This window comes from Rhinolophus ferrumequinum, chromosome 26 (genome assembly GCF_004115265.2).
Source record: "Rhinolophus ferrumequinum isolate MPI-CBG mRhiFer1 chromosome 26, mRhiFer1_v1.p, whole genome shotgun sequence".
In the NCBI taxonomy this organism is placed as follows: domain Eukaryota; kingdom Metazoa; phylum Chordata; class Mammalia; order Chiroptera; family Rhinolophidae; genus Rhinolophus; species Rhinolophus ferrumequinum.
The window spans coordinates 16,275,870-16,303,826 of NC_046309.1; the positions used below are offsets into that span (position 1 = coordinate 16,275,870).

General features: G+C 44.3%; 1 protein-coding gene across 1 annotated transcript; it reads right to left on the bottom strand.

Annotated features, from left to right (window-relative positions):
* Nucleotides 1-5,011: 5,011 nt before the first annotated feature.
* On the bottom strand, nucleotides 5,012-26,532 carry CPA4 (carboxypeptidase A4). The gene is made up of 11 exons (XM_033099000.1): nucleotides 26,462-26,532; nucleotides 20,989-21,070; nucleotides 20,422-20,556; nucleotides 19,256-19,354; nucleotides 16,422-16,523; nucleotides 15,084-15,188; nucleotides 14,196-14,306; nucleotides 13,037-13,127; nucleotides 11,380-11,579; nucleotides 10,167-10,251; nucleotides 5,012-6,336 (listed from the first exon to the last, which is right to left on the bottom strand). The coding sequence occupies exons 1-11, from the start codon at nucleotides 26,527-26,529 to the stop codon at nucleotides 6,149-6,151; spliced, it is 1,266 nt and encodes a 421-aa protein (XP_032954891.1). The 5' UTR covers nucleotides 26,530-26,532; the 3' UTR covers nucleotides 5,012-6,148.
* Nucleotides 26,533-27,957: the final 1,425 nt, after the last annotated feature.

The following is a 27,957-nucleotide window of genomic DNA, read 5'->3' on the forward strand; positions in this document are numbered from 1 at the left end:
CGAAACACGTGGACATTTTGTTATCCAAGGTTTCGAGAGGCTAATAGTTAAAGATGGGGGTTTGTGGTTCTAGGGGCTGTCTAACCCCGATGAAAGGGCATAAAGTACCTAAAGGATGGAAATAGTGTCATTGGTCCATTCTGGGTGTTTCCTAATAATTAAAACATTACCCTAAATTCTCCCTGGATGACAATCTTGAGCACAGAAATAAAGAGGGGGCCGACCCATAGGAACCATGCAGCACCCTTCAATTAGTGGTCGTCATCTGCCATCAACAGCAGCCAGAGAGGGTGGCCGGGCTCCTGTTTCCTCCCTAAATTCTCTCTCATCGCTGCAAAACTGGGAACACCAAGGATTCCGGAGCCAGGCAGATAATACAGGGCTGTGAAACCAGAGGGGCAGGAGGAACTCCGTGCATTTGAAAGGCATTCAGATTCAAACACAAAGTCAGCAAAATAGTGGCCTCTTTGCTTTCTCAGCAATAATCTGAAAGAGCCGGATCCTGAGAATCTGCGTCACCTTTTCCATCTGTGTACGGGCATGTTACTTCTCTTTAAGACTTTGATTCCTCTTCATTTCAGTAGGGATAATAATACCCGTCCTGCATATATCACCAGGTGGTTGTGATAATTTAATTATCCGATATCTATAAAAGCTTTTCAAGCTATAAATCATTACAAAAATGCAAGCAATTTAACCAGTATCAAATCTTTCTTATCTCTCAAGGTGTAATTTATGCTCTGTCTTTTTTAGAACCTAGGGACGTAAATTCCAATCTATTTTCCAAAAATCCCCTGATGATATTTGCTGGGAAAAATACTCTTTTCCTGCTGCCCTAACATGTTGAGGGTATGGCTTATGTGACTGTTAACTCGCTGCCCTGCAGCAAATCGAATCAACAAATATTTACTAGCTGCTGAGCTCGGCCTTGTAGGAGATACAGAAAATGGTGAGATTCACTTTCTGCATTCAAGGAGCATGTTGCCCAGCTGCCCCATTGTACCCCTATATTCTAGAGGAGGAAAGAACTGCCTATGTTCTCTGGATGCCCCCAACACACCTGGAGCTTTACTTCAAATACGAGAAACAGCTGGTGTTCATACTTTAAGGCTCAATACAAATAGTAGAGAGAATTTCTTTTACAAGCTGTCTGGCTTGGCAAAATTCCAGGGTTCATCAAACAGAAAGATAAGGATGGTGATGATAAAAGTGATTCTTCATAGTTGGCCTTAATACAGTGACATAAAAGAAGTGTGATCTACATAGGACATTCCAGAGCTGGAACATAACCTCAACTTCACCAGAAATTGACTTAGGCCAGGGCCTTCCCAGCACCTGTAAAAATCAAAGGTGACCCCATATGCTTGACACGGTTGTCCTTGGAAGGTGGACCTGGGAAGGTTTCAGGCAATGATTCTTTATATTATTCCAGTAAAAGGGCATCCATTTCTATTTAACGTACGAAAGCTCTCAGAGAAAGAACCCCAGTATTTCCAAACCCAAATACTAAAAATGACTTAACATCCAACTAATGATTTTCTGTGAACTGTTGAGATCTTTGTCATTAAGTCTCACGAAAACCCTGAAGAGAAGAAGTCTTCCAGATAGGGACAATGCCAATTGCCTAATTCACAAATAAATTTCCACCACTTGCTGAGGATGATAATTCCAGCTAACACACACTGAGTGCTTTTACTGCCAGTACAGTGCTCAGCACAGTAGCTGACTGAATTCTCTTAATAAGTGATTATAAATAATATCATTATTCTCATTTTAAAGATGAGGAAACTGAGGCTCCCAGAGGTTTACATCATGGCCCAAGGTCACATAGCTAAGTGAGGGAGTTGGGCTATTCTGCTTTTCCTCACCATCTGTAACCTAGAAGACAGAAATTGATGCCTTTTCGTAGGCAGATCAATGAATGGCTCCAGTTTCAGTGGGCAGCGCGTGGGATGACAGCTAATCCATCCATAGCCATGGACTGTATCCTTCACCCTGTCAAGATCTTCTTTTGGTCCCCAACAGGATTGGGTGTAAGGCCTGGAGATGGCTTAGCAAATCCCCTCCCCAGTACTGCCAAAAAAAAAAAAAAAAAAAACCAACCCTCAAAATACTTTTTCCATTATCAATGCTCACTGGTGTCCTTAATAGTGGAAAATTCCATGGAGACGGATTTCATACAAAAGCCTTTTGAACTTAAATGTGTTTCAGAAATTTAAGTCATCTCCATGAATGTTTAGGTTTTCTCTTTTCCAGTGGGGTCCTCACTTACAAAACAGAACATATTAATTATTCGTCGTGGGAAAGAAACATATTGCTCTTAAATTTTTCCACCCGTAAAATGTGGATAATAACATCTAGTCCGCCTTTTTCACGTGGTTTTGGGTAGTATAAAAAGAATACAAAGACAAAAGTTAAGAACAATTTTATAATACAAGCCCAATGCCGTCGTCTCTAACTTTCCCAGCCTATACGCCCCCCACCGTCACCCATCACTCTCCTTACAGCTGCCAGGTTTTTTGTTTTGTTTTGTTTTTTACTTAAAGCAGCTCTCATTACCCAAATTAAATTTATAAATTTAATTGTGTACTTGAGTCTTTCCTGCCTCTCCAACTACAATAAGATTCCACGCAAGAAGGGATTTTGTCTTCTTTCTTGCCATTGTATTGCCAGCATCTAAACCTGTCCCCGGCACACAATAGACACTCAACCAATGCATGTTGAATAGCAACACCTTTATGTGTTAAAATCTATATCTTTATAAACATTTTAAAAATTGGGTTTCAGACCCATAGCACTAGAATCGTCACCATCCTTGGTTAACGGCACACTCATTGTTGATGCACGCATGGCCCTCTTTTATTATTCATTTCGCTATTTGATTAGGTGTTTTAAAAACCCATCTAATAAGTACCTGAGAAAACAGAACCTAAAACAAAATCTAGAGTCCTTCATCTAACCCTGACCCCCATTTCATCCCCCGTGCCTTTCCTCATCTGAGGTCATCATCATGCAGAATCCCAGGTTCATTTCTTAGTCTTACGTCAATTTCCCTAGAAGCAGAGCCTGAGATGATGGGAGTTTTGTTTAGGTGATTTAGTAAAGCAGTGCTCAGAAGAAGGGGAGGTTGGGAAGTAGGGTGGGGCCAGAGAAATGGCTAGGCAAGGCTGTAGAATCGGCTGGAAACTAGATTCGGAGCTCTGGAGCCCACAATGCACTGCAGCATTGACTGGCCTTGAGGCAAAAGACTAGCTCTTTGTACCCCCAAGTCAGTGAGTCATTACCTGACATTTGAGGAGGTGATATAGGGAAAGCAGGTGCACAGCCTCCTGGGTGAGGCAGGCCCCATTTGGCTAAGAGCAAGTCTTCAGAGAAGGATGGAGCCTTGGACTGTGGGCAGCCAACACCCATAGCGGTTAGGGATCAGTGCACTTGACCAGGAAAAGGGGGTCCAGGCATTGCTACTACATCTTGCTTCCTTTTTTATAAAATTTTGTCTGTCTTCCTTAAAAGTGTGTGTATATATTTTTCAGTTATTTGGAACTTTCTAGAAAGGAAATCATACTAAATTTTGTTTTGATTGTTGTATATTTCAGGATGTGAAAATATTAGGTTGGTGCACAAGTAATTGCGGTGTTTTCAATTATTTTTAACTTTTTAAACCGCAATTACTTGTGCACCAACCTAATACCATACTTTATTCACCCATTCTCCCACCGGTGGACTTTTGAGTCATTTTTAGGTCAGGTCATTTTGCTACGAATGTTCTTATATATGTCTCCTCTTGCATATGTGTTTATGCCTGTGATGAAATAGCTGGATGATAAAGTATGGACTTTAAAAGATAATGCCAAACTGTTTTCCAAAATGGTTTTACTAATTCACATGTTCACCAATATCATCTTTTCTGACTTCTGTAAATTGAAGGAGTATAAAATAGTATCTCACTGTGGTCTTGATTTGTGTGTCCTCCATCACTACTCGTCTCTTCATATGTTTATCAGATATACCTGTTTCCTCTTACGTGAAATTCTTGCTCCTTTCTTTTGTCCATTTTTCTATCGTCTTACTTATGCTTTTCTTATTGATCTATAGGAGTTCTTTATGTGTCCTTAGTCTGTCGTGTGTGTTTTGAATATTGTGAATATCTTCTCCTAGTTTGTAACTTTTCTCTCTTTATGGTGTCTTTTAATGAGCAGAAGTTCTTAATTTTATTATAGTCACAGGTATTCTTTTTATGGCTGTTTCTATCTTGTTTAAGAAATATTTCCCTTAAGGAATCTAAAGGACAATCTTAATCTTAGGGGGAGGGGGGCACAAAGGAAGCCAGGTTACAGGTGAGTCACAGAGACGAGCATTGTCATACCCTGCTGAGACATCGTCTGGTCCCAGGCAGCCCTGAGCAGCCAGCACAAGCACGCAGCTGCCCGGTTGGCAGGTGTGTTTTGGTTATAGAATTGGCTATATCGTGCTATTAGAGCTGGATACCATTAAAAATTCTAATCATAGGCTGTAATTAACTTTCCTTGCTCTGATGCCCCGCTCACTAAACAACCTTCTGATTATAATTTGGCTTCCCATGTATCTTGCCTACAGGGAGAGAATGTACTATTCAGGCCGACGTGAGGATCCAATCCACTAAATAGTTACATGCCATGATGTAAATTAATAAATTCGTATTCTGGTTTTATCATCTGCCTCATCTGAGCTCTGTAAGCGTGAGTCAGCATCCCCGAGTCTAATCAACAGGGACACGGAGAATATCAAGCTTCCGAGCTGAAAACTAAGAACTAGACCCAGGACCAGAGTGAAATCACCAAGGTAACACTGCCCTGGAGGCCCCGCGGCCTGATGGAGAAGGTCTTCCTACATGTCATGCGATATGGACAGGGATTAAAATTAATGTTTGACATTATAAAAAACTGCATATTCAAAACCATGGCTTGGTCCCATTCAGGTGAAAGCAAAGAACAGGAGACAATCATAAGACTTGTATTGAATATTTATTGGCTTATGAGCACACACCAGATGCTGCACAAATCCTAGGCAGAAGGATAAGATTTACAGACATATTTGAAAAAAAGAAAAAAGAAAGGGAAGGTGCAGATGGTACATGCTAAGGAGGGATGGAACAAGAGAAACCTGACTGATGAATCCTTGCTCCACCTTGGTACAGGATGCAAAATAGAAGACGATGACTTTAAAGACCAACAAAACCAAACAAAACAAAACAGAGGAAGGAAACACAAGGCACACCAGAGCACAAAGAGGGATGTGCCAGGGTAGTGAGATTATCCAGGCCAGAGGAGTGATTTAGGACCTGTAGTGTGAGGGCAAGATCTTTGAAGTGAGTTCAAAAGGTAAAGTGGAGGTAAGCCCATTAGGACAGATGGGGATAATTTAGCAATCCTGCTATTAGATCATCACTTTATCCAGGGTTTCTGGGTGAGCAGTATCTGTAGTGACACAGATGCCCTTCTGGGATCCCAGTTACATTGAATAATAAAGGGAAGACCATGATCAGAACTGTACTGTAGCATCTGGGAATTTTTGGCCCGGTGATAAGAAGTGACCCTCTACTTTGTATTCAGACAGAAACACACAAAAATAAAAAATGTGGGGGAGGGATGACCTATATCGATGACCCTGAAGGATTTGTTTTTCAAAGAAAAATATGCTCCAGAAGGACTGAGATAAATTATTGGAGGATCTGCATCATCTTTGAGACCACCGTGCCTCCCTTGGGGCCCCCACAAGAGCAAGGGCACCAGCTTGGCTAGATTGGATGAGGCTAGAGGACCATCTCAGATATCCTTTTGTTCTAAAAATGAGGTAGAGACATGCCACTCAGTAAGGGGCGATCCTAAGTGTGGCCTGCCTAACCAGCTGCGAAGAAAGAAAAGCATACAAAGGGCTCAGTGAAACAGCAGGACCAAAATATGGCAGGTGACACACGCGCTTCTCTCAGGTTCACCACCAGAATGTTCGAACTTCAGCAAGTGGGGGCAGGAGAAGGGCTGACCTGTGTTCTCTACAAAGCTAGAGGGCGCTGACTCACTCGTGAAGGAACAAGGTCCCTTTAACAGTGGCTTCTGTGTGCTGTGCATACGTAGAGATGAAGAAGTGTAGACAGAGTGGGGCTCCTCATCTAGTACAGGTGGTCCCGCACATGCTCCATGATGGTCTTCAGCCCCAGCCAGGTCTCCTCTGCGGTGGGAATGATCTGGTCAGCTGGCAGGAGGAAGCCATATTGCCCAGTGTCTCTCAACTCAAAAGTGAATGCATACTTGATGCCATTATTATACGCCCAGTCAATGCTGCTCCCGCTAGCTTGATCTGCAAGTCAGAAGAGAAAACACCTTGGAAGCTCAGTTCCTTTCAGGGTTAGGTGGGGAGGGGCCAGGAGTTCTGCACGCCTGTGTTTCCTTAGGGATCCGGAGTGCTTTCTGCAAGTCATTAGGCTATGACACATAAACACTGCTCTGCTCCGTATGTCTCAGGCTTTCCTGCACCACGAGATCCTTCACTAGTCTCAAGTCAAGAGATAAAATCCTCATTTCCACCTTGTCACTAACTTATTCTGTAGACTCCTGTAGGTCACTCCAAACCAGTCTTGACAGAGTACGGTAGACAGCCTCCACGACAGCTCCAATGATCCTTGTCCCCTGGTATTCATTTCCCTTTCCCAAATCAAATAGGGCTGACTTGACCTGTGTAACTAATAAGAGGTTGCAGAAGTGAAGGTCTGTGACCTTCAAGGCTAGGTCATAAGACATACTGTGGCTTCCACATTTCTCTCTCTGGGGAAAGCCAGATGTCATCTTATAAGGACACTCAAGCAGCCCTATAAAGAGGTCCACATGGTGAAGAACTGAGGCCTCCAGCCAATAATCAGCACTAACTCACCAGGCATCTGAAGGAGCCCCCATAGAAGCAGACCCTCCAGCCCAGTCAAGCCTTTAAATGACTGTAGCCCTAGAAGACATTTGACTGCAGCCTCATGAGAGACTTTGAGGCAGAGCTACACAGCTAAGCCACTCGTGAATTCCTGACCCACAAACAGTTTTAGAAAATAAATGTTTAGGGCCAGCCCAGTGGCTCAGGTGGTGGGAGCGCCATGCTCCTAATGCCGAGGTCTCCGGTTTGATTCCCACATGGGCTAGTGAGCTGCACCCTCGACAGCTAAGATTGTGAACAATGTCTCTCCCTGGAGCTGGGCTGCCGTGAGCAGCCAGAAGTTGGCGTGTGCTGCCATGAGCGGCCGGTGGCCAGCATGAGTGGCCGGCGGCTGGTGAGAGCTGCTGGGAGCCGCTGGGGGCCTGACCAACTACCGGCAACCAACAGCCTCAGCCAGCGGGGAGCGCAAGGCTCCTAATACCCACATGGGCCAGGGAGTTGTGTCCTACACAACTAGACTGAGAAACAACGGCTTGAACCGGAGTGGGGGGTGGAGGAGGCGGAAGAAAGGCGGGGGGAGTATTAAAAAAAAATAAAATAAATGTTTATTGTTTTAAGCTGCTAAATTTTAAGATAACTTTTTACATAGCAAGAGATAACTGATACACAGAAAGCAGCACGGCCCCTGGGATTTCCCTTGGCCAAAAGGCTGGGGAAAGGCAAGAGGCCTGTTTTTTTGCTTCTTCCCAAACTTGACTAAAGCAGAAATTAGGTAAGGGTGCAAAGTGTAGATGATATTGAATAATAAAATAATGATGTCAACAGTGGCAGTCAGTTAGTGAACATCTACCATGAGCCATTCATTATACTGGAAAGTTTACATTTATGATCTCATTTAATCTTTAAAAACCCAGTGAGGGTAAGTATTATCGTCCTTGTTTTTCAGATGAGGAAATCCAGGCTCAGAATGGGTAATTTATCTGCGGAAATACCGATGGGAAATGGCGATGGAATTTAAACCCAGGTCCATCTGATGACAAAGCCCATGCATTCTTCAACCTACTTCCAGACCATTTGGTATATTACGTGTCAGTTAAATGAAAACATGAGTCCTTTTGTTTTTCCACTGTTCCTGAGGGTTATTTCTCATTATACCATTTGTGGTTTTTCTAGATATGTTTTCTAGATTACCTGTTCCCTGAGATTATGGAGCAGGCTCTCTTACACTCTCTCAAATCTTTGTGTGGTTCCCATAGCCTTTCTCTACCCTGAAAAAATGCTGAATAAAAAACAAACAATGGCACCAGAGGTTTCTAGAGGTTATATATACAGCAAGCTCAAGTATTTCAGAACACATTTAAAATTCAGGAAGAAGGCAAGAAGGCCTCTACTGACCAAATCATCAAGTTCACGAATTTCACTTTATTTGGGTCCCTGCTCAAAGTCTATCTACTCTTTTTTTTTTTTTAACTCAAATAGGAACACACTATTTACACTGTTCTGCACATTGTATATTTAATTAATATTTGAAGGTTATAGACTATTAGCACATATAGATCCACCTCATTCATTTAAGGGCTGCATACTATTTCATTGGTGAATGCTCCAAATGTATTTTTATCCAGCATTCTACTGATGGACATTTAGATGTTTACCAGTCTTTTGTGTAAACAATGCTGTCATGAACATCCTTAATACTCACAATCTAACAAGCCAAACCAGCTCAAAGAACTTATTTCCAAGCCCTTAGAAGATCAAAATCAGTAAGAGGAAGGGAAAGGGCTGCTAGAGGCAGTTGGCCTGAAAGCGGTCCAGTCTGAGAGTTAGAAATACGTTAAAAAGATCCTATATCATGATCGAGTGGGATTCATTCCTGATATGCAAAGTTGGTTCAATATACACAAATTAATTAATGTGAAACACCACATAAACAAAATTTAAAATAAAAATCATATGGACATATCAATAGATGCAGGAAAAGCATTTGACAAAATCCAGCATCCATTTATGATAAAAACTTTCAGCAAAGTAGGAATACCAGGAACATATCTCAACACAATAAAGGCTATATATGACAAACCCACAACTAATATCATACTCAGTGGGGGGAGGCTAAAATCATTCTCCCTAAGATCAGGAAAAAAACGAGGTGTCCACTTTCACCTCTTTTGTTCGACATAGTACTGGAAGTCCTAGCCACAGCAATCAGACAAGGAAAAGAAATAAAATCATCCAAATTGGTAAGGAGGAAGTAAAATTGTTATTATTTGCAGATGACATGATACTATATATATAAAAGGTGCCAAAAAAATGTATACACATTTTAAGAAAGGAAAACAACTGTATTAAAATTGTAATACTCAATATATATACTAATAACAAAAGATGAATACAAGTCATGTATATACATTTTTTGGCACCCCTGGTAAAGAACCCCAAAAATTCCACTGAAAAACTATTAAAACTGATAAGTGAATTCAGTAAAGTAGCAGGAGGTAAAATTAATATTAAGAAATCAGTTGCATTTTTACACACCAACAGCAAATTAATAGCTAAGGTCTTGGAGAATGACCATTTTCTTCCATTTTTAAATTTAAAGATCAGACTCACAGAATACAGGAACTGGAAGGATATCAGCAGGAATAGAATGAATTGCACAGATGAAACACTTCACGGAGAAACCAAAATGGTATTTTCTCAAAATGAATTTGAGGTCGTGGGTAAGGAGCCTGAAGACCATCTTCAGGTTTGGGGTTCTGGTAGAGCTGTTTTTTGTTTTTGTTTTTCTGTTTGGCTTGATATTAACCATCGTTGGGAGGATCCCTCAACCCAGCTCCCAGCCTCCCGTGCTCCAACACATGTTCATTTCCGATAGCAAAGTGAGGGAGTCTCATCCACCCCATACCACCACCTCAGGCTGCCAATCCAAAGGTGGGCTGCCATTGAAAATGGAATGATGGGCTTGAGGAATTTTTGACAAACCATGTCAGGATCTTTAATGGAAGATAAGGAATGCAGACTCTCCCACACTGGTAGAACTCAGCTCATTGTAAGCACATAATAAATAGCATGATAGCAGTGATGAGCTGCTGAAGATAACTTCCTGCAACAGCTATCACCACACAGGCCTGACATAACTTCAGTCTATTGCTAACAACAAAAACAATCAGACGACAGCAGAGGAAGTCTAACGTGCAGCTCCTCTGCTGTATTTCAAGTTTCCTCTCAAAGCCTTTTCTAAATAACAAATAAATGGAGTGAGTACTTACAGACAGTGGTGCTGGTAGAGCCCACTTGGTACTTTGTGCCCGACAGGGAAGCCAGAACTTTGGCTGCATGCTTTGCCACCTTGTCCTAGGAGCGGGAATCAGCAGAGTGAGAAAGAATGGATTTCGCAGCCTGACATTCCTCCGTTGTTCTGCACTGCAATGATTTGGAAGATTCTCGGCCCCTCCCCCAATTTTCCCTTCTGTTTCTTCTTCTTTCCCATCCAACGAAAGCCAAGGCCTGACCACAAACTCAGGGGAATGACATGGTTCCTCCAACTCCTTCTCCCACCACATCTCCAGCTCTTTACTTCCTGTTTGGGGAAAGGATAGAAAGAGGTGGAAGAAGGGCCGGATATGCACTCTGAAAGCGTGTGTGTTATATACACGAATCAGAAGAGCTGTACTCAGGCTCTCCAAATATCTAAAGGGCTGCTCACCAGCCCATTAAGAATCTAGTAAAGACACCATCTTCACCTACCCTGAGGGAAGGGAACATCACACTTGTGCACACGAGGGAAGGCCAAGTATGTTCAAGAGAAAACCTTAAGCTGGGTGTTCCCAGAATGGAGGTGGAGACGGGGCTGCCATATATGGATGTGTCCTATGCAGAGCACCTACTGAGACCAGAATCTAGTCCACACTTAGCTGCTAGCCCCGCATCTGCTGGGAGGTTTATGGGCTAGCTGAGATCCTAGGTAGAAGGGCACAGGCAAGCCAATCGGCGGGAGAAGCCTACAGTTGGAGAAGCCTACAGTCACTCTACAGATGCCAGCCCAGGTCCAGTCAATCCACCCTCCGGGCCTATTCACATCCTGGAGTGTGTCACTATATGTGACACAGAGCACTCCTAGGCTGTGGCCTACATGCTACTTAAGCTCTCCTCAACTGGAGTGAGGAACACCTCCCCTCGTCCAACAAAATTCCACCCCCAGCTCTTGGCGAGCAGTAGGTCTGCAATACATTTTGGTCAGAAAAACAAGTGAGAAGGAAAGGCAGGGGTCAGATGTAGTTCTTGGAACTCACAGCAAACACAGAAATAAAGGCACCAACCCCTTCCTGTCCCCAGCAGGCATAATGGCACATCCCAAAGGGTGAGGAGAGAAGGTTGGGTCCTTAAAGAAAGAAGCCCAGGCTCCCGGACTTTCCCTATGAAGCTGCAGTGCCCAAGGGTAAAGCGGGCCTGGGGCTGTGTGGAAGGCAGCCCTTTACTCACCAGCTCTGTAGCATCTGGGGCCTTTTTTTGTGTGTACCCATATGGATACATGAGCAGCTGCGAGTAGCTATGCAGATCAATGAAGCATTTGAAATTCCCGTGTTCTTGAATGAAATCTACCACTGATTTCACCTCCACTTCCGAATGGGCATGGAGTCCATGGTACACTTCGGAGCAAGGATTGCTACTGGCTCCCTCTCCTGTGGGTGTGGCCCAAGTAGAAACAGTAATGCATAAGCCAAGAAAACAGCAATACAGGACCCTCCAACCTGAGGAGGGACAGAAGGTGTTGGCAATGGCAGACCACTACTTGATGCCCCCAAGAATTTGGTCCACGGGTGTATATTTTGCAGGGTGGGTGCAGAAGTGGAAAGTTGGGGTGTTGGGTCTGCCACAGCTGAGAAGGAAAACTGGCAGGACTCCTTTAAAAGGATAGAGTTGACCTTGTATTGTATCACTAACAGTTGTCATAAATAATTAATATCATACTTGACAATGAGATGTAATGAATCAGTATTCTAGATAATTAATATGAATACCAATTAATAATGAAAATGACTCCATTTATTCTGGTGTCAACTCATTCTCTTGGTTCAGATCTTAATGGCCAAACACTGCCAAATAATCTATTGTTGTGACTAAAATCTCTTGATTATTTGACAGGTGTTTAGAAATATTGTCTTCAATGTTACTTCACAATATAGCTCCCTGAGGTATCTAGTGTGTGAGTTTGTGTGTGTGTGAGAGAGAGAGAGAGAGAGAGAGACAGAGACAGAGACAGAGACAGAGACAGAGAGAAACCACCCCAGTTGTGGAATATCTGGCCTAACTTTGATGTCCTCGGTTCCCACATTTGAGCTCCTTTCCCACAGTCATGTTATTTTTCCTCCCAACAGCTTGTGTGGTATTGTTATGCAAGCAAAAGAAGTACATTAAGAACAAAACATCAGGACAGCTGTGAAATGGTGAAAGAGAACCATTCGGATTTGGCATTACAAGGTGAGGTTAGATCCTAACCCTTAACCATAAGCTCTTGAGATGGTCTCTGAGCTTCAATTGCCCCATTTCAGATAATAAAATTCACTCCCTAGGTCAGAAGAATAAATAAGATAACATATGGGAAAATACCTGACACACAGTTGGGACTATTGTGGGAATGATTTTTAAACAGCAGGAACTCAGAACCCAGGTGTCCTAATTCTCATTCTCTTTCCATGACATCAAAAGGCTGAGGTTCATATCTACACATCTAAGTGTAAACTGCTGGAGTTTAATTCTTACCACGGATCTTGCCTGTTACAATAACAGTGCTAATTGGTCTCTTCTGAGTTGCCACCAGGAGCCCTTCCATCCACCCAGTAACACCCCCAGGACAAGCTGGGGTGATCAGGATATAAGGAAGAGGTATGGATTTGTATAAGACTAGAACGGTTTTTTAAATATTAGGTTCTCTTAGGAGGACAGGAATTGCTGAATCATTCCCTTTCAAAATTACAAAAGTAAAAAAAAAAAAAAATTAACTAACAACTAACAGGACATGGAGGGCTTACAGGATTCACCCAAGTCTCTCAATGAATCAGCAATGGAGCCAGCTTGGAACCCTGCGGACCAGGCTACCCAGGGGTAGCAGGATTTGAAAACTATCTCCCCAACCTACCTGCAAAACTAGCATTCCAATTTCTATTTGGATCAACACCAATGCAGGAACTTCCAGGATTTAGGGACCGTGTCTTCCTCCAAAATCGGTTCTGAAAAATCCACCAAGGAAGGAACACACATCCAGAGATGAGTCAGGGCACAAGAGAGGCAAAGATTTTCTTTGGGGGCCAATGACGGACATGGGCACCAAGGATAGGGTGAGCTGCTTACAGTTCTGTCTGGAGGGTCCTTGGGGTTCCTGCCCTCTTGCCCCAAAGAGATGATGCTTAGCCCTTCTAGCCCTGAGAGAAGGGCTCTCTCCAAATGCCCTGAGGAGAACTTTATAATGCAAGAACCAGGCCGATACCCCCTGACCCCACTAAATAATTTTTGGCTTTGGTAAAAGTGGAACAAACAGACATCATGCACCTGAATGAACACTGATGCGATAGAAAGTACACAACTGTCATAGTCTTGCCGAAAAAATGAACCTGAATTCAACCAAGCCTCTACATCTGACCATCAGTGCAGAGGAAATAGGGGGACAAAAGAACAAATTAAATGGCACACAATAAAGAAGCCATCGGCCAAATTCAGAATGGGAGACATTTTATAGGACAATTTACTTGGTTTCTCCAACCCATGAATGACATTTTTAAAAGATGTGTGTGTGTGGGGGGGGTGACTATTGTAGAATAAAAAAAGCCTGCAGAGCCATAAACAACCAAATGCAGGTATAGATCTTATTCGGATTCTGATTTCAACAAATTGACGTAAAGAACTTCTATTACCTTTTTAAAGGTGACAGTGGTGAGGTGTTTGTTTCTTTGTTGTAATTATCATCAACTACAGAGGCATACTAAAGACGTTTGGGTGAAATAACTTGATGTCTGGGATTTGCTTGAAAATATGTCAGGAAAAAAAAATGTGTGGGAGGGAAAGAAATGCAAAGAAGATTGGGAAAGAATCCGTGATAGGGAGTTCGATAGATTGTTCAAAGGAAAAATATTCCCTGGTGATTCTCAGCTCAGAGAATGACTGGAAACGAGACCCCCAAGGAAACTCGTAACATGCACATTTGTGGACGTTTTCTCCAAGACCATGCAACTCTTCAGCGGCAAAGCAAGGAATTCAACAAACAAGACTTAACTCCAAACAGCCCATTGGCTGTTACTCACGTGAGTGTGCGTGTATACATATCCGTCAGGATTGGCCACAGGCAACAAGAAAATATCCATTTTCTCCAAGATGGAGGTGATAGCTGAATCCTTCCCGTAATCAGATACAATCTAAGCAGAGACAATGAGTCTGTCAGCTACGCCATCGCAGGCTGGGGCGCTAGGTCTAGGCCCGTGTACCTTCCCCAGACGCCCAGCTCTTGGAACAGCATCTACCCTCTGCAGACTCCCTGCCACCATCAGAGGCACAGCTCTCTGCAAAGTCCTGGGAGCACTTGAAAACCTGGGTGATCACTGCTGAGTGATGATATCAAGTGCAATGAGTCCTGAGCTGCCTGGTTTATTCATTCCTTCCAAGGGGTGAGATAGGGGAGGGGAGGGCCACACATCATAACAGTTCATGGGAATCTGAGCCCCCACGCGAGTGGTAGGGAAGATGGATCCTCCACACACACCACGCCTCCTTGTCCAGTGCTGGCTTAAAGCAGACTTTCCAGAGCGACATGGAGGCAGCATGAGGTCACTGAGAGCCGGGGTTGGGGGTGGGGGGTGGAGGGGGTGCCTTGGAAAGGGGCTGAAGGCAGAGCTCATCTGAGTTTTGCTGCTGACCAGGCTCTGCTCCCTTTCTGCTGGCTGACTGTGGACCCACATTTTAGGGCCACCTCTGTAGCTTGTTAGCTTGTTCAGTGCCACAAACGGACTGTCATTTAGCCACAGTGGCTTGATGAAGGGGCTCCGACCTTTTGCTTCTCCAAAATGAAAAGGCCCCCAGCCTGCTGTGTCCATGCAAAGCATCTTCCTACCTCATCCCCTGGGCCCAGACTCATGGGAGGCCGCAGGGCCACCCCAGGCCCACCAGAAATCCCTCCTAATGCCAGGTGACATGACCTTCCTTGCGGTCCAGATCGCCGTGGCCTGTGAGACCCACTCCCGGGAGTGGAGGCCTGCATTCAGCCAAATGGCCGGACGCTGCCTGCCTTTTCCAGTGCTGAACTGTGGAAGGAAAAAGAGACCAGAAAATGACCCTCCTGCCCCCGACAGTGTCACCTCCCCTCTCCCCAGCTTGCCCTTATTCATTTAATCCATTTAAGACAATTCAGAGACCAAATGTTCCTGAGGGTACCATCTATTTATCAGGTTTATCCGTGACCAGGGAGCTTAATTGGTTGGCTGCTGGGCAGCTTGAGCAGCTCCAGGGTTAGAAGCAAATGGGAAGGGCAAACAACTGCTATTGTGAATGATAATACTCATGTGATTAGAGATAATACTATGTCTCGTGAAAAACCTCAAATGGTATCCCAACAGAGAGAGACCACTGTGCATGGACCAGCCTGTTCTGGCTGATGCAATAAATGAATTCAGTTTTAAAAAGAGGAAGAGAGGATTCACTACGGCTCGTTGTAAATGGCATTAAATGAATTCTGGATCCTGCCTTTTAGTGGGGGGCCCCCTGCGTCAGAGCTTGATGCCAATGAAGCCAGGGCGTCCATCAGTTTGGCAAATAATCTAAATTTATTTTAGAGCAAGCAGCTCAGTGGCAGGTCTCCTCCCACTGGTAATTTACCCGTTGCTATCAGCCTGGGTTCTTCAGGGCTTGTATGAAGCTAAGGGTTTGACAAATTCTTAGCATCGTCAGTTATTCCATGGTTCGTATCTCCAAATCCCCTTTTATTCATTCGGCTAGATTATTTATGTAATTTATGTCATTGCCATAAATTTTCTACCTCCTTTCCCAATATAGACCTGAATCTGTTAGAAATATCTGGAAATTAGGCTTTGAGCAGCCAAGGGTTATAGGCTGGGCTTAAAATTACATCAGCCCTAAAATTAGCTTCGTAGATTGCTTTTCCAATAAGGACCCCTAAGAGCAGGATAGAATGTGTAGAAATATCCCAATTAGTCTTGATATTTACAGAAGGTGGGAATGAAGGCAAAAGACTGTGGCCTACCTGAGAGCTTTCGGGAATACGACCTACCTCTACTCACCCCCGTACAGACCCCCTTAATCCTGCCTTTCAGTCAAAACTTGGAATGGGATGTGCAAGTAGGGGACTCTCTGTCAGACTAAATTTGAACGCGGGGAGATGTCTCCCACCTCAGTCTCCTCCCTGAAGTCCAGGAGGTCCTAAAAAGCTGCCCGTGGTGGGAGGCCGCTAGCTGGGTCTTGGACACAAGGAACCAGGACCCCGCATTCAGTCTGGCCCCTTGAAGAGCACGGAGTCTCACCTTCAGTACATAAATCGACCGGTTTTCAAACGAATGTCCAATCTTCACCCTGCTCGCCAAGTCAGGAAAATCGCTAGCAATGCTGTGCATTTCATGGTAAATCTGAAGCATGAAAAAAGTGAATTCAGGGGCTTTTAAAAAATGTGTTCAGCTCTAGGTAGGTATCGGAACTTCATGTTGTTGATCTTAATGATTTCTTCCAGCTCCCTATTGTCAACCTTGGCACTGACGATACGGTCAGCATGGAATGCTTATTCTTGAAGAGCAGTCTAAAGAGTCCTTTTCTACAGTATTCTAGAGAATAACATATTGTATCGATCCACAAAATTATAGTCCACTAAATTAGAGACTTGTGCAGATATCGTTCCAACAGTGTCGCCCTTTGCACCGTACTAAACTGGGTAATTAGCAACAAGCTCACTTATCTAAGGTTCTTGGAAGCAGTGCCCTCCAAACTTCTTGATCACTTTCACCATCAGTTAAAAAAAAAATTAGCTTGCTATATACACAAATATATAATATATCGGTTACATATATTATGTTACATGATATATGTATATATATCTCTCCACACAAATATGTACATTATTTTAAAAACAAAAATAAAGATAGTAACATTAATAAGAAATAGAAATATATGTGGAAATATGAATAGAAGTTGTAATAGTTCCTTCCTCCATCCCAGGTGACCATATTGCTTATACCTGCAGTACAGGCACCCCACTTTGGACATGATTCCTTTAGAGGAACAAGTGAAGAGCTGCCATTTGTGGCTACAAATGCTTCCATTTGCTTTCAGTTAAAATTTTTTTAATTTAAACAAGGTTCATCCGTCTTAGTTGCTCAAATCTTTTGAGGGTCAAAAGAAGAAAACAAACAAACTTATATTTAGACCTTAAAATTGGAAGAAGGAGCTTTACAGAAGAGGAAAATGTGCTATCAATGTATAGAATAAAATCAGGCTTAAAGGCTCTATCAGAGTTGCAGTCAACATGGCAGATTGAAGCAAGAAATCACCCCCCAAATATATAGGCAAGCCAGATAAGATACAATGGAAATGATTCACAGCCAAGCTAAAAGCCAAGAAAGAGGAAATTGCAGGTGTCAGTGATGAAGAGGGAACTAGCTAACAGAGTGGAGGGCAGAAGATGAAGCCCAGGTATCTGCCTTAGAAACTGGGGGTTCACAGCAAACCAGGAATAGGACCCAGCGTAGGGCAAGGGCTGGAATTTGAGAGCTGGGAATTAGCAATTGAGCCATGAGAAGGGTCTGGAAACTCTACCCACTAACCCTAGAAAGTGGAGCACAAGCTGCATGCTGGCCCTGAGCCATGAGAGGAAAAAGTTAAAACACCAAGCTGAGTCCAGACAAAGGGTTCAAATTTACACTGCCAACATCAAGGGAAAACTCAGCTGAGAAACTAATAAAAATAATGGCAACCACAACAACACATACAAAGGGTCTGAAACTAGAAAGCTTGGCAGAGACAAACATGAAATTCCCACTAGAGATCTAAGGAGGCCTAAGTGGGGTTGTAGGATATGAGTTCTAAAAAGTTGTTTTTGGAAAGAACAGAATATGATCAAGCCAGGAGGAGAGGGTACACCAATCCACAGCAAAAGCCCTTCCAAGGAACAAGAGATAGCTGTAAACTAGGTGACAATGGCACCCAAAGCCAGAGAACAAAAGCTAATGGATAAAGGAGTGAGGTTCCCACAGCCGGCAAGTGAGCCGTGGAGTTTGGGAGTCTTGGGTGACATTTGCAACCGGTTAGCTCAGCTAGGGAGTGGCCGATGTTAACAAAGCTCATGTTATGGATTTGATCCCTATTTGGGCCCTGAACTCTGGTCCCTGGCTCTAGTCTGAACTCCTAACTTTATCCAGCTGTTCTGCAGATGTATGTCAGTGGTCACAAGAGGGATCGAGGGGCAGTGCCGTTGGAAGTGTACACAATAAACAAAGCCACTGACAATCATGGGAAAGAAGTGGAAATAGTTGGTCAGGCTTTGGAAAAAATCTCCCATCTAGAAGAAAAACAACTCAAAGTATATGCTTTATGAAAAAAGCATGCCAGGAACACCATCTTTGGATATAAATAACAACATGTAGTGAGGTATAGGAAGGAGAATACCAATTTAGATTTGGGTTGTGTTCCTAAGCTAGTAGTTTCCGGACTGATGAAGAAGACATTGAGGGACATGAGAGAGCTGTACTGTACGTGATGCCATTCCATTCTATTAGTTCCCTCTTGATTCCTAAAGTTCCAATATCATATTAAATTATTTCACTCCAAGTTTTTCAGTTGAAGGGTTGGCTTACCTTGAAAGCCAGTCATCTGTATAAAGTGGTTTCTAACTAAACACAGCACTAAAATGCATTATGGAACAAATATACATTATAAGTAGTCATGATAAATGAATGGAAATACTTGGTTAACCTTGAAATAACCACTTGTCTACTTGCCTGGAATAAGTAACATTTTGACCTGGGAGAATCAAATACAAAGATTACGGTGGGTGGGGTATAAGATGGTTGAATTACAAGCACTGGAAATGATTGCAATTATTTCATGGCTTCCTTTAAGAGGTTGCTGAAGAAACGAAGGATGCATGTGGGAGAAAGTGTTCAGTTTGTCTTTCACTATGCTCTTAGGTGGGAGTTAAACAACCCAAGAATTAGAAAGGAATCGAAATGTACTCATTGTAGCCCCTCAGTGAAGGGATATTGTCCTAAGGCCCCTAATTCAAAGTAAGGACGTATGGGAAGTAAAGAAAAGGGGTGACGATACCAAGAAGGCCAATGACCTTGATCTTAACTAGCTCAGAAACACTTACAGATTCCAGAGAATGATAGGCCCCATAGTTGAAATTATTACTGCTCCGTTCTTGCCTTTCATTGTGTTGTAGTTCTTCACCTTCTTTATCTAAAAGGGCCTAAAACAGACACAGCAACATGGTGTAGTGGTCCATTGGAGGTGGAGGTTCACGTCGTTTCTGCCATATCTTGGTACATGGGCTAGCCAAGATGGTGGCACCGTCAGCACACACATCAAACAACACAAATGACAACGTGTAAAAGGGGTCAGATTGCTTCCACATATCTATAAAATCTTACTCCTTGGAGCCCGACGTACACCACTCCATTCAAAACCCACTTACTCCCTGGTAGCAACAGATGTGCTATTTGGTTATTCTATGAACTCTCTAGACATCAGCCCGCATCTGGTATCCAGTGCCTCTGAAATACACAGCTTGGGAAACCATTCAGAAACAAAGAAATTCTTATAACCACTCATACTTTGAAGGTTCCTGGCAGATGTCTATGACATGTGAGGATGATTAATAGGCTCACAGCTGCTCATGCCATCAGGAAACTCCAGGGCCAAATTACCAATTAGTCCATAACCTACCTCGGTGAAGGAGAGAACATGAGCCAGACACTGTCCTGCTGTTCAGATACAGGTCGTGAGGCTGGTGCCTGGCTTGGGCGGTGATGTCCCCTCTGCTGGGGGCTGTTGCTGACATTCCTCCTTTCTCAAAGAATGCTTTTTATGACTGGTCTCCAACACCCTCCCCCCTCTCTGTTCTTCCCTCCTGACTTCAAGTAAGAAAAGGGAGAGAAACTTAATACTTGTGGGCATCTGTGACATTTACATACACTTAATCACTTACTCTTCTCAATAAATTGTTATGAAGAAGGTATCACTATTACCATCTTATAGATGAAGAAACAGGCTCGAGAGGTTAAAAGCTTGTCCAAAGCCACACAGCTAGTAGTTAGCAAAACCAGGATTTAGCTCCAGATCTGTCTGGTTCCCTACCCTATGTATGCCCTTTCTACTACAACATTCTCTAACAAGTCATTGAACTTTACTTCCACATACCTCAATGTCTTCACCGGTAAAATGGAAAAGGATTAAGACCAGAACTTAGATATCTCTTGGGCCCACTCTGGCTGCTTTGCCCTACGCGAGACCAGTGAGGGGTCTTGGCCTACTCACCTGCAGGTCTTCAATTGTCACTGAGTACTCTAAGCCCTGGGACTCCAGGAAGCATTTGACTGGCTGCAGACTGACAGATGGGACCAGGACATCCACAGGAAGACCAAAAGTTGAGGGACATTTCCAGACGTTGAGCTGAAGTGAACAGAAATAAAACCAGGTCAAAGGACGGTTCAGGTAAAAGGCACAATGAGCTCATTCTTCTAGAACAACGGCCAAAAGCCAGGGTGATCCCTGAGGAGCTGGGTTCTGCCCAAGGGCAAACTTCATCCATTTCACAGTTGTATCGGCTCAGGCCTGCCCAGCAGGCAATGCCCAGCAAAGCCCAAGAATTAAAAAGTCAACAGCAGATGGAAAGATGGCGCCCACTGCTGAGGCCTCCTGTCTCCCAGGACAGCACTGCTGTATTCTCTACAGCACTTCTACCCCCTCGACCCTCTATTATGGAAAGGCATGTTGACCGGTACAGGATTATACACAGAAGCTCTTCAGAAATAATGTCGGTGGTACACGTCTTCTCCCCCCGAAGTTAGAAGATACCCAGGAGGTCTAGGAAGAACCGGGTACCTTCAAGTTGTCTGAATTCACTAGCTGATTTAGTTTGCTGATCTCGTCTCCATTTCTGACGTTAATCCTAAAAACTTGGTCCCTGGAGGGAGGGGGAAAAAAAAAAAAGCAAAAGATAATGGTGAGCTTTCAGCTGACAAATAAACCCCAAGCCGACTCTCCCAGACATAACTGGGCTGAATGAGAGGAAATGGTCTAGTCTTTGGTTATAATGTATAGCCATTAAAAATAAGACTACGTGGCAAATATGAAAAAGTGCTTATGGTATAACTTTAAGGGAAGTATTAAGTGAAAGAGCAGGACACAAAATTGTATGTATGCCATGATCACAAGTATGGAAAAAGCAGATGCATTGGAAGAAAAACAGACAACGGAAATATAGCAAATGCTGACAGTGCTTATGTTCGGGTCGTGGGATTATGGATGACTGACTTTTTTTTCCCCTTGTATCTGTTTTCTGTAATGTGGTCATATTACTTTATAATGAAAAACATATATATTTTGCAGAAAGGAATGTTCCTGAGTTACACGCAAAGCTAACTCAAGACATAAAGAAGCACTTCTTCACTGTCAGGGGCTAGGACTGAAACTCTGGCACAAGGTCCATGCTGGAAAGAGCTGGAAAAGAGAACAGACCTTCCCTCCTTGAAGGGTTAGCTATTTTCCTCTGAGCAAAGAGGGGAGAGGCTGGGTGCTCTTTGAATACCGTCCAGCTCCAGAACCCTATAAAAATTCGAATTACGATCAGGGCCAAGGTGCTGAGGCTGAATTTGGGATTCAATCCTCCCAAGGGGGCCCTGAGAGGGCTCAGAGGAAGCCGGCCAGTCCCGAGCCCCCTTTTGTTGTTTGTCCTGCACTTGCTTCATATACACCATTTAGCATCCACCGCAACGGCAGGGATAGAGGCCCCCAAAGTCCTGTGTGTGGGTGGGAGAAGGCCGAGCCTGAAAAGCTGCCTTTGTGCTCTCTGCCGGCTCAAGTAGCCAGGGGAGCCATTAGGCCGTTGCTAGGTGACAGCCCGAATGAATCCGCACTCGATGCTGTCACATGCGTCATCCCTTTGACAGGAATGAATGCAGGAAGAGCTGCTGGAGAGAGCTGTGGGCTGAAGGACCTGTTGACAGAGAAAATGGTTCTGTCACAGGGAGGAAAACGTGCAGCCTCACGTGGCAGATCAGCATCTCCTCATCCGAAAACCGGCTCAATCCGGTTGGACTCTCAGGATGTAACTTTGTTCTGGGAGGCTCTGGAGGATCTCTGAGGGGTCTAGTCCCGCTCCAAGGGGGCAATGAAGAGTTGCCTCCATTGCAAGTGGCAGGTCTGGAGGAAATGCCAGTGTTGAAAGCTCACTTTCTCCTGGTAACTCCTCAGGTCTCCACAGAGTCCTGGGAAGTGGGCAGCTAACCGCATCCACGGGTGCTGCTGGGGCCGTGGTGATGAAGCTGCTGGAGAGACAGGTCTCGGTCTGAACCCAACAGGCTTGCTAGGAGTTGGACTGCAGCCCTGGGAAGACGGGGAGTCAAACCACCATTTCCCTGACACAGGCAGGCCTCACAAAAAAGAGAAGGGTTTCAAACAGAAGGGGAAATCCTTACCTCTGGCAGAGCACCAGGGCTCATCTGCCAAAGTCATGCTCTGTCACAACCCACCTCCAGCACTCCAGAAAAAGAACGTCTTAGAAGTGGTGTTCTAGAAAGCGCCTGTGCACTGATATTGGCAAAATTGGGCATTTGTAAAATATGGCACCGACAAGAGCAATCACAAAGAAGCACAGGAGGTGGGGGGAAAGCAGGAAAAGAGGAACTAAGAATAAGGAGTTCTCGGAGTATGAAAATCAGGTTCCGCATTCGCTTTCCTCTTCCCAATACAACTTCCATGCTCCCGAGGCCGGTCTGTGACAATGGAACGCTGATTCTCACCGGCCCTGATGTGACGAAATCCACAGCCCATTTCATCAGGCCCTAATCAGCCCAGCCACACAGGTTGAAACTGCAGTATTCAGCAAGGCCGTGTGGACAAAAAGGGACCCTGTGATAAATCTACCCCAGTCACCTCAGCGGGTGATCTGATCATAAATGCCTAACTGGGCGGGTCATGGTGGGTAGTCACGTCCTAGGCCTGTAGGAAGGTATACCTTTTCTGCCTTAAACAAAACCCTGTCCATTGTTCGTGTACATCTAGGTTAACACTCCTGTGAAATGCACCTTTTTCAGGCCCCTCAAGGAAGTGCATAGTCTTGTTACCTATTCTGTAATCCCCGCCTTCATGTAATCTTCCTTACCTCCCCTCCTTAATTCCAGATGTATAAAACACATTGCAAAACTGTCCTTCTCTGGAGCATTTGAGACCTTGCTTCTGGGCATGTCATCTGTTTGGCTCAAATAAACTCATAAAAATTCTCTACAGTTTCGGACGTTTTGATGTCGACAAAGGGCTGGTGCAGGGGAGAGTCCTTCCCCATCTGTCTCTCCTCCACTTCCTCCTGTGCTCTCTTGGCTTCAGCCTCAAGCAAATCCCAAGTTCACCACGTACTTTGCCTTTCTATGCCTTTGCACGTGCTGTGTCTTCTGCCTGGACACCCAGCCCTTTTCGTTAGTTGCCTGGCAATCTCTCACCCAGGCTTTAGGACCAACTCCCATCAACCATGAGGTTCTCCCTACCCAGAGGAGGCCGAGTTAGGCACAGTCCTCAGATGGCGTTAAAATTGGGGTGGGGGGTTGTCTGACATTATTCTCATGAACCTAAGTCCATCAAAACCTGGAAGCGGAGAGACCACAAATGGGTTCCAGATGAACGGCAGCCTTTTTCTCGTCCTCATTGTCTTTGTCTCTATTTGGAAAACAGAGTGTGGATGGCTGGGCTGAACACAACCTATCTCCATCATCTAGAAATCCATTCAAAGACCTTAAGCTCGTTCTGACATGGAAGATTGGCCTAGGAGCAGGGATATGAAGGGATTTGCAGGTTGCCATGCTCAGCCCTTCTACTCCACACAAGTGTTCTCACAGCTCTTCTTAATTCTGACTCTCTCCAATGCCCTGGGCTGTCCAGCTACTGCCTGCACAATGGCTGATGATGCTCTCCCTACTCTCTCACACTTGTCCCACGTTCTCGTCAGCAGTGCCGAGCTTCTATCCCTCCCCCTTTGACCATGCGGGCAGCCAAGTGGCCTGGTCTTTGTTCCGTCTCATCTGCATCCCCAGCCAGGCTTAGCCGCCACCATGAGTCCTGAGAGGTGATTTTACAGAACTCTCGCCAGTTCCTGCTGATGCTACGACCCTTTCTGCAACTACTTCTTCTTCTCTGCCTGCCCTACACCTCTGGGCATCCTGGCCACTGTCCCATCTTTAAGATGACTGAAGATCAGGGCAGAAGACACTGGCAGAATGAGAAAGACTGGGGAGTTAGGTGAGTTGGATGAAAGGAAGGGAGACTGGAGTGAGGGGTTTGGGGGAGCCATCACCCTCACCTTCATCAGCCCTACACTTGTGTCCTGGCTTCCTAACCACTTGAATGCTCAGAGGTCAGCTTCCCCATGCTCTAAATGTTCACCTTCTGGGACATTTCTGTGGACCCCAGGAAGGATTCCACCACCTCTGCTGGGTTCCCTATTATGGGGTGATACCAGATTTGAGGGTGAGGATGGCACGAATGGTTAAAACCATCTGCAGTTAGCCCCGGGCACACAGCGCTTTCTGTGCACACTCCTGGGTGATCGCTCCAGCGCCCAGCCCAGCTGTCTCAACCCAGGTGCCCACTGCATTATAATAGAGGTCTGTATCCTGAGAAATACAGATTCTTTTCAGCCACGTGAATAGCTGCAGTGGGAGCCTGACAGCTGCGTGCGTCAGCCCACACGGCGGCGAGCACAGTTATTACACACCTACTGCTGAGCTGTCTGTGGAAAAATCTCCTTCCTGGCCACCTGCTATGCATAACCCCTCTCAGCTATTTGGCAATAGACCAGGTGTGAACAGAAGTCATCACCATAAAAATCACTCAGCCTCATATAAGTACAGTTATTCCCTCTTATCTGTGGCTTTGCTTTCTGTGGCTTCAGTTACCCGAGGTCAGTGTGGTCTGAAAATATTAAATGAAAAATTTCAGAAATAAACAATTCCTAAGTTTTAAATTACACACCATTCTGAGTTCCCTGCTTCATCTCATCACGTAGGCATTGTACCATCTCCCATCATCACAAGAAGAAAGGTGAGTACAGCACAATAAGTTATTTTGAGAGAGACACCACATTCACATAACTTTTATTACAGTATATTGCTATAATTGTTCCATTTTATTAGTTATTCATGTTCATCTCTTACTGTGCCTAATTTGTAGATTAAACTTTGTCATAAATATGTATGCATAGGAGAAAAGAGAGTATTTATAGGGTTCGGTACTATCTGCAGTTTCAGGCATCCCCTGGGGTCTTGGAACACATCCCCTGCAGATAAGGGGAGACTACTATAATTACCTCAGTAAACAACCCCTAAGTCCCTTTAGCCAGACAGCATAATAGAGCGTAAACTAGTAGATATAGATTCATCAGTGAGATCTCAGATTCTATCTGGAGATTACTTTGTGTTATAGCAAAAGGGTACGGGTTTTGCATTCAGAGTTTCAGCTCCCCCGCTTACCAGCAAGTGGCCTTGGGTGGGTTTCTTAATCTTTCTAAGGCTGAGTTTTTTCATGTTTAAATTAAGGAAAATAACACGCCTGCTCTGGCAGAGATGTTGTGTGATCTAAAAGGTAATGCACATGAAAGCTTTTTGCAAATGGCAAAGCATCATGCAGTAATGAGATGTTAGAATTCAATCTTCTGGCAGGGTACCATAGCATCCTTTCCTTTCTCCTACTTCCCAAATGTCCTGTCCTTTGCAAACCACAGAGCATTCTGTGCGCAGCACCTTGAGCTCCACAGGTATACCCTTGCATGTCATTTTGAGAGCTGCGGCTAGGCAAGACCTATCAAATCTCCACATCCCAGATGCTGACGAGAAGGCACCAGCTCCACTAAGCCTTCCCCGTTAACAGAGAGGTGAAACCAAAAAGCCTAAGACCCAGATTTTCCCTTACACATGACAGACATGAGAAACAATTTCTGGTAATTCATAATATAGGAGTAAGAAAGTAGGAAAAAACTAAAGAAAAAAAACACAAAGAAAAAAAGAAAACAACGAATAAAAAACAAAAAGAAAGTCAGAGATGCCTAGAACTGACTTTACAAATAAGAACTAGGAAGAAAAAGAATTGGCAGGGGATTAGGGAGACTACCTAGTCCTGAATTCACAGGACTTGAGCCTGAGAAAAAAGTAACTTGTCCAGGACGACAGGACAGAGCTGGGACAGGAGCCCAGGTCTTTTTTCCCAATGCCATACCCTTGAAGAATAATCAGCCATTCATTTCCAATTCATTTGACTCCCATATCTCTAAACAAACCAAGTAATAATAATAAATCCAAAAGGAACTTACCCAAAAAACTTTTCTCGGCCACAGATGCTGGGCCCAATAAGGGCCCCAAAGAACAGTATCCACTTCATGTCCCAAAGGTGTCAGTCACACAGTGACTGAGTCAAGTTGTATTTATAAGGAGTCGGAGGCCGACTCATGTCCTCAAAAATGTTACTGTGATTCCCAAGCAGCCTTGCAACTCTCTTGGTAGCCAGGCGGGCCCCTACCTGTGCCTCTTCCATTCCTGCTGAGTGATAAAAGCCAAGCCTCCTGATTTACAAGATCAGGAACTTGTTCCTCAGGCTAGCAAACTCTATGCCAAAGGTACCATATTTCTCAACACAGTGTTTGAATAGTGTTTTTTGAGTCAATAGGAAAGTCCCACAGTGCTGGATAGAATTTATACTAATAGAAGAAGCCAGGTTGCAAACCTAAAATGGAGTTATCTCTAGAGAGAGAGAGAGAAGAAAGAAAAAAAAGTGAAGACTATCAAAGAAACCGCACACCAGCTCCAAGACCACACACTTGACAAGCCCTGTCAGAGACATCACCAGAGCAGGTCATAATGACAGCAGTTTGTGGCTTCTGTTATGAATCTGACATAGAATTCTGATGACTCCAGTAAGAAAGTAGAAATGTATGTGGTAAAGGGTATAGGAAGAATGCGTTAGTCTGAGTAAATTACCAGTTTTCCTTAGGGTCTGAACTCAGGTAAGCCTCAATGCTATTAATAATTATAAGACGTCCTGCTGTTTGCTAGGCTCTGAGTCTAGTGTCCTTTACACCAAGTCATAGCAGAATACCTGGAAGACCTGTGTGATCTCCATGACTTCTCCATGGCCTCTGAGTCCTTTGAGTCTGTCCCGGGAGCCCTAAATCCCACAAACCTCCCCCAACCCATTGTCCCATGGTCTACATTCTTTCTGCATTTGCTCAAGGGGAGTGGATACAACCAAGGGTCATGACTGGGGGTGTTGAAGAAAAATTATTCCGACATTTGTTAACACTGTAAGGAAGACTTTATTCAAGGTTTTTGCAATAGGGGTCATGTAATAGGAGACTGCACTGGTTTTTAACTCGGAATACGGTAAAGGCGACAGAGGGGTCAGTGGATGGAAAGTTGCTAAGAGGAGACATCAAGGGTGGGGGGATTCTTGCTTAACTGGCCTAACAGGATTCTGGCTTGCCAAGACTGAGACATCAACAGTGGAGGACGAGGACCTGGACCAGATATTAAGGACGGGGGGGTGACTTACTTAGCAGGATTCTTGCTAAGACTGACGTAGACAGGGCCCAAGGATAAGCCTACTCAAAAAGAGGACTCAGAGAAGCCTGTCTAGGTTCGGTCAAGGAGAGTGTTTGTTGGGAGCTGTGGGCCTGGGGTCTCTATCAGGCTCTGTCGTCCTTCTGCTGTGCTCACCATGGTCTATCACAAAGGTTGGGCTCCCCTTCACCGACATAGATTTCAGCTTTGAAATGAGTAACAAGAGGAGTTCAGACTTGAATCTGCAAGAAAT

Excerpts from the sequence above, each read along its gene's own strand:
- CPA4 (XM_033099000.1), bottom strand. The coding sequence starts at position 26,529 with ATGAAGTGGATACTGTTCTTTGGGGCCCTTATTGGGCCCAGCATCTGT. Across the intron at positions 19,355-20,421 it reads TGACAATTGAAGACCTGCAG|GCCCTTTTAGATAAAGAAGG; the intron begins GTGAGTAGGCCA and ends TGTCTGTTTTAG. Across the intron at positions 14,307-15,083 it reads CGATCTGGACCGCAAGGAAG|ATTGTATCTGATTACGGGAA; the intron begins GTCATGTCACCT and ends GTCTCTGCTTAG.